Below are 7425 nucleotides of genomic sequence, written 5' to 3' on the forward strand. Positions count from 1 at the left end.
AAACGCTATTCAGGAGCTGAAATGCACTTCAAGCAATAAAGAATGAAAGTCTCAAAACTCGGAATCTAATGGATAAATCTTGTCAGTAGAGTATGGATTAGATGATTTACACTTGATTTGAGTCAGTGTGACCTGTTTTAGGCTGCAATCTAAGTCAAAGTAAAGTCATGTGAACTAGTACAATGCCAAACATTGTAAATGCTATTCCTGAGCTGAAAAGCACTATAAAGCAATAAAGAATGAAAGTCTCAAAACTCGGAATCTAATGGTTCAATCTTGTCAGTAGAGTATGGATTAGATGATTTACTCTTGATTTGAGTCTGTGTGACCTGTTTTAGGCTGAAATCTAAGTCAAAGTAAAGTCATGTGAACTAGTACAATGCCAAACATTTTAAATGCATTGAAAACCCTATTCCTGAGCTGAAAAGCACTTCAAAGCAATAAAAGAATGAAAGTCTCAAAACTCTGAATCTAATGGCTAAATCTGGTCAGTAGAGTATGGATTAGATGATTTACAGTTGATTTGCGTCAGTGTGACCTGTTTTAGGCTGAAATCTAAGTCAAAGTAAAGTCATGTGAACTAGTACAATGCCAAATATTGTAAATGCATTGAAAACGCTATTCAGGAGCTGAAAAGCACTTTGAAGCAATAAAAAATGAAAGTCTCAAAACTCGGAATCTAATCGCTAAATCTTGTCAGTAGACTATGGATTAGATGATTTACAGTTTATTTGAGTTGGTGTTACCTGTTTTAGGCTGAAATCTAAGTCAAAGTCATGTCATGTGAACTAGTACAATGCCAAACAATGTAAATGCATTGAAAACGCTATTCAGGAGCTGAAATGCACTTCAAGCAATAAAGAATGAAAGTCTCAAAACTCGGAATCTAATGGATAAATCTTGTCAGTAGAGTATGGATTAGATGATTTACACTTGATTTGAGTCAGTGTGACCTGTTTTAGGCTGAAATCTAAGTCAAAGTAAAGTCATGTGAACTAGTACAATGCCAAACATTGTAAATGCTATTCCTGAGCTGAAAAGCACTATAAAGCAATAAAGAATGAAAGTCTCAAAACTCGGAATCTAATGGTTAAATCTTGTCAGTTTAGTATGGATTAGATGATTTACACTTGATATGAGTCAATGTGACCTGTTTTAGGCTGAAATCTAAGTCAAAGTAACGTCATGTGAACTAGTACAATGCCAAATATTGTAAATGCATTGAAAACGCTATTCAGGAGCTGAAAAGCACTTTAAAGCAATAAAAGAATGAAAGTCTCAAAACTCTGAATCTAATGGCTAAATCTGGTCAGTAGAGTATGGATTAGATGATTTACAGTTGATTTGAGTCAGTGTGACCTGTTTTAGGCTGAAATCTAAGTCAAAGTAAAGTCATGTGAACTAGTACAATGCCAAATATTGTAAATGCATTGAAAACGCTATTCAGGAGCTGAAAAGCACTTTAAAGCAATAAAAGAATGAAAGTCTCAAAACTCTGAATCTAATGGCTAAATCTGGTCAGTAGAGTAAGGATTAGATGATTTACAGTTGATTTGAGTCAGTGTGACCTGTTTTAGGCTGAAATCTAAGTCAAAGTAAAGTCATGTGAACTAGTACAATGCCAAACATTGTAAATGCATTGAAAACGCTATTCAGGAGCTGAAAAGCACTTTAAGCAATAAAAGAATGAAAGTCTCAAAACTCTGAATCTAATGGCTAAATCTGGTCAGTAGAGTATGGATTAGATGATTTACAGTTGATTTGAGTCAGTGTGACCTGTTTTAGGATGAAATCTAAGTTAAAGTAAAGTCATGTGAACTAGTACAATGCCAAATATTGTAAATGCATTGAAAACGCTATTCAGGAGCTGAAATGCACTTTAAGCAATAAAGAATGAAAGTCTCAAAACTCGGAATCTAATGGCTAAATCTTGTCAGTAGAGTATGGAATAGATGATTTACACTTGATTTGAGTCAGTGTGACCTGTTTTAGGCTGAAATCTAAGTCAAAGTAGTTATGTGAACTAGTACAATGCCAAACATTGTAAATGCTATTCCTGAGCTAAAAAGCACTTCAAAGCAATAAAAGAATGAAAGTCTCAAAACTCGGAATCTAATGGTTAAATCTTGTCAGTAGAGTATGGATTAGATGATTTACTCTTGATTTGAGTCTGTGTGACCTGTTTTAGGCTGAAATCTAAGTCAAAGTACAGTCATGTGAACTAGTACAATGCCGAATATTGTAAATGCATTGAAAACGCTATTCAGGAGCTGAAATGCACTTTAAAGCAATAAAAGAATGAAAGTCTCAAAACTCTGAATCTAATGTCTAAATCTGGTCAGTAGAGTATGGATTAGATGATTTACAGTTGATTTGAGTCAGTGTGGCCTGTTTTAGGCTGAAATCTAAGTCAAAGTAAAGTCATGTGAACTAGTACAATGCCAAACATTGTAAATGCTATTCCTGAGCTGAAAAGCACTATAAAGCAATAAAGAATGAAAGTCTCAAAACTCGGAATCTAATGGTTAAATCTTGTCAGTAGAGTATGGATTAGATGATTTACACTTGATATGAGTCAATGAGTTGATTCACGAGTGCCCTGCCAAGCTGCTCGAGGAAAAACCTCCTCTTGTTGCGCTTGCCAGGCATCCAGTTGGGGTTGATCTCTCTCCATATCACAAAGGCTTTGTAGGTGGAGACGTCAATCATATTGTCGAAGATGACGAGGGGCCAGCGGGCAGTCTTCCTTTTACAGCTGTAGTAAGTGACGACCTTGTCCAGATTGTCAACCCCTCCTTTGTTGCGGTTGTAATCTAGGATGATGGTCGGTTTCCCGTCGTCTCTGTCGCTGATTTCGGCGTCTGTGTGGCGTGTGCTCATGAGTAAAACGTTCTTTTTTTTCTTGGCGAGGTAGGAAACTAGAGTGGTGGTGGGCGTGAAGGCAAACTGCGACGACAGCACCCGTCGCCTGTTTGTCGCGAGCAGCTCAGACGGGAGCTCGGACCTGTTCTTTCGGACCGTGCCAACCATGGTCATGTTTCTCGTCGTCATGAGCTCTCGTCCGAGTTCGTAAGAGGTGAATAAGTTGTCACACGTGACATTGCGATCCTTCAGGCCCTCTGTCATATCGAGCACGACGCGCATCCCCAGGTTCCTCTCCGGGGCTCCATCGCTCGACTTCCCGGTGTACACTTGCATCTTCCAAGCGTAGCTTGATTTTGCATCGCACGCGACCCACGACTTGATCCCATACTTTGCCGGTTTACTCGGCATGTACTGCCTGAAAGGACACCGTCCTCTGAACGCGACCAGTTGTTCATCCACGGTCACTTCGGGCCCTGGGTCGTAGAGGCGGGGTAATCTCTCTACCCACATATCCCAGACCTCTCGTATCGCTGGCAACTTGTCCGTGGCACGTCTCGCCGCTCGTGTCCCACGGTCGTCAAATCGTAGCGTTGACGAGTAAGTGTAAAAGAGTTTGAGCGGCAACGTAGCGCGGAAAATCACTATGCCGCTTTGCGCATTCCATAGACTAGCGGCCGCTTCGCCTCGGGACTTGTACACCCCCGCAAGGATTAGCAGCCCTATGTAGGCGCGTAGGTCAGTGGCGTCCATGAATTTCCACTCCTCTCCGCGTTTCAGATAGCCTTCGCGATTTGTCTCGTCCAAGATCACTCTTTCGATTTGTGGCGTGACAAAGAGTAAAAACGTGGAGACCATGTCATGAGCGTGGGAAACGGCGTAAGCTGTGGGTCCGGGGGGCCTCTCTGTGTTTTTACGCTGCGGCGGCGGCCGCGGCGCAGTCACACACGGAACCGAAGACCATTTGATTTTGCCGTTTTTTGACACGAAAGTATCTGAGACTTGGTCCTCGTGAGGATCACTGTCGTCTTTGTCTTCTTCGGACGCCGACAGGTTGCGGCGTTCTGCGTTGCGCTCTTCTCCGTCTTCTCCGCCTTCTTCTTCTTCTGACACATTCTCTGCATGGCGCTCTTCATCGCCTTCTTCTTCTTCTGACACATTCTCTGCATGGCGCTCTTCCGCGTCTTCTTCTTCTGACACATCCTCTGCCTCCTCTTCAGAGTCAACCTGCTCGACATTTGCAAACATCTGCTGTAGAACTTGCAGCGCAGTAAAATCATCAGCCATAGCTGTGTGAATCTAGACGACGGCTGCTGGCCTGACCCTAACCCACTGAATGTATGTAAGTAGTAGCACTTTCCCAGACATCCTCCTCTCGCACTCAATGTCCAAGCGCTCAGTATTCGCTCATTTAGTTGCAGGGGTGGGTGATGGGCGCTCATTTCCTCCGATAGAGACGGTGTGGGGGGGGGGGGGGACTCATTTGTCCGACTGAGATGAGGAAGTGTATTCTTCCAACCGGGATGAGGAAGTGAACTCATTTATCCGACCGAGATGAGGAAGTGTATTCTTCCAACCGGGATGAGGAAGTGCATTTCTACCACAGAGACGAGGGGGGGGGGGGGGGGGGGAACTCATTTGTCCGACCGAGATGAGGAAGTGTATTATTCCAACCGGGATGAGGAAGTGCATTTCTACCACAGAGACGAGGGGGGAAGGGAACTCATTTATCCGACCGAGATGAGGAAGTGTATTCTTCCAACCGGGATGAGGAAGTGTAGTCCTCCTACCAAGACTTGTATGGGCTCTGGGGGTGAATGTGAGAGATATTAAACTCCACTGAAGGGAGAAGTGTACTCAGCTCCGCTCAGCAGAGGAGACAGAGACCCAGGCTCCTCTCAATCATGTCCTACTATGAGGTATGCGGTGATGAAGAAAGTGTTTTGTCCGTCTCTTCATAAACGGAGTGACTAAGTTCAGTTGAGTTCTGGATTTTAATAAGTATTATCAATCTGCAGACTGGGAGAGAAAACCAGACCTCTGACAATAAATGACCACACAACACCAGGCTTAGGTCTCAATCATGTCTCTCTCAGCTCTGAAAGCCGGAGGACCATCTTTTATAGGGCACAGGAATGTAAACATAGATAGTGACAGTCAGGCAGTAATGACGTTACAACAGTCTCAGAGGAAGAGATTCACAGCTCCCAACACATGACCACTCAGACTAGAGAGATCATAGTTGGCGCTCTCCTTGTAGTCATGACCAAGGACGTTTACCCAGTACTTTCTCCTGATCACGAACATCTATTAACCCTGACACATAGACACCATCTACTCTTATTAATAGCAAGCTTACATGAGAACATACTAACTAGTATCCAATGACTAGTTATATTGATTAGTGAATAATGTAAGCACACCGGAAATCGCAATTTCTTCCACAGTCCCCCCCTTTTGACGTTTAACGTCAACACAACAACCATTCATCAACTGTTTATCTGGGGCCTGCTGTAGTGCCTTACATTTCACAAGTTTCATACCATTTAAAAACCTTAACAATCAAACAATACAGTATCTGTAACTACTCAGCACAGCATACATGATTATAGGATTTGAAGAAATATTAGGTAGTACCCAATCACAGGTGAAAAGGTACAAAGTCATTGAAGTGAATAGCTTTTTGCTTAGTTTAGCAATAGTTCTAGAAACATAGGCACATTTCTCTGCTGGACATACCCACTGGTCATGCTCTTGTGAGCTCAACACATCAGGGTATAGGTCAAACACTGTTCATTAAATTCAGAGTATTTCAAACAGTATAAAAAGTAATAAAGTAACCATCTTTAATTATTGTTAACTGATCTGTGGTCAAGGACAGATCTATTCACATTGCATACAGCATTGTATATCAGTTGGAAAATAGAAGGAGGCAAATGGCCATCTTTATTACATTGGCAAAATAGTCACTTGGTACTTGAGATTACATATCATATCATCAGTCTTGCTTGCTTTTGTCTGTGGCTTGATTTGGGCTACCATAATCTTACTGGCAGCCTTACGAAAACCTACTGCACAGCACTGTACACAGCAGGCAGTACACATCTTCCAAGCGCAAACCACAATCAGCACAACAACGATTAACATGCCCAATCCAGTGATTCCTATTTGAATGATAGTCGAAAAAGAAACCCCGAACAGAGGAGGTCAGTCAGCACAATTCCTAGCTTCAGGTTCCCCCAAAGCTGACATTATGTTTTAATGTAAGCAGCCATACTTGTGATATTAGCAGATTCATCGTGGATAAAAGTACAACAGTCATGACCTATCACAGCACAGCTACCTCCCTTAGCTGACAACAGATAATCCAGTGCCATACGGTTCTGGAGCACTACCTGCCTCATGGCCTTCATCTCAGACGCAACTGCAGTTAAGGCGTCGGCTGTCTCATTACCAATGGACTCCAACCCTACTGCTAAGCTCCTAATATCTCTAAAGGCAGTGATAACACCATACACAGGGAGAATGGCAACTGAAAACGTGAAAAGTGACTGAGTACTAATGTGATCCCAGCTTCTTAGCATCTGCATTAATAATACTTCTCTTGTGGCGGTGCCACCAATGTTTGGGAAAGGGGTGCAGGGGCAACCCATCTACAGGTCTGAGGGCTCCTACAATAAACCCAAGGTAACACGTTCCTGACCAGACGGCCGGCAGGAAATAATAAGCACTCTTAACACATACCCACATGGTGCCATTGTTAGCTGCACGACGAGACCAAAATGGTGATGCCCTTATACTTACAGGTCCATCTGCAACAGGCAAATCATGCAACAGGCTGTTAGCATACATACCACAGTGTGGTTACATGTATTTTTACCAAATACCTTCCCATAATTATTTAAACATTTAATCAACCATATACTACATCTTCTGTAGTATGCTAAAAGTGTAGGAATAGCATAGTCAGCAACATCAGGAATTTATGTCACCCGCCCAAATGGTATACAGGACAAGTAACATTGAACTCAGATACAATTGAACTTACAAATCATCCAGTAGAGTGTGAGCATACATAGAAACCGTATCCTTGCATGTATTTTTTCACTCTCACTGTACCACTATGCCATACACAAAACAATGCAGGTGGGGCATATTCAAGAGATGACTGACTTGTTCGACAGAACAGTCACATTTGTTACATCCAACCCTACACAAGGCCACTTCTTGACCTTACACATATCAGCCATTGACAGAGGGACAGATATCCCTGGATAACCTCCAGAATGCTTGGGACTCTAACCACAAACCCTGCAAGGTCTGTCCCCTCTAATGCTGCATCCAGTCATTTTTTCCCGTCCACGGAAAGGTGTTGTTGCACAGATTGTTCTTCATGTGTGCTTTATGATGAATCTCAATGTTCACATCAGTATAATTGGGAGCGTGCAATAGTGACTCTCGGTGTGGCTCATGTATGCGATGTCTGTGGACTCGTGCGTCCAGTATCAGTATATGTCTGTCAGGTGTGTGCGTCAGTATGTCTGGATCTCATCTCTCATCGTA

At 42.7% G+C, this 7425-nt stretch overlaps 1 protein-coding gene across 1 annotated transcript; it reads right to left on the reverse strand.

Annotated features, from left to right (window-relative positions):
- Positions 1 to 2559: 2559 nt before the first annotated feature.
- LOC134010854 (piggyBac transposable element-derived protein 4-like) lies at positions 2560 to 4149 on the reverse strand. Its single transcript, XM_062450135.1, has one exon. It carries the CDS (start codon positions 4147 to 4149, stop codon positions 2560 to 2562), a length of 1590 nt encoding a protein of 529 aa, XP_062306119.1.
- Between the last annotated feature and the right edge of the window lie 3276 nt (positions 4150 to 7425).

Source organism: Osmerus eperlanus, chromosome 24, assembly GCF_963692335.1.
Source record: "Osmerus eperlanus chromosome 24, fOsmEpe2.1, whole genome shotgun sequence".
Lineage (NCBI taxonomy): Eukaryota > Metazoa > Chordata > Actinopteri > Osmeriformes > Osmeridae > Osmerus > Osmerus eperlanus.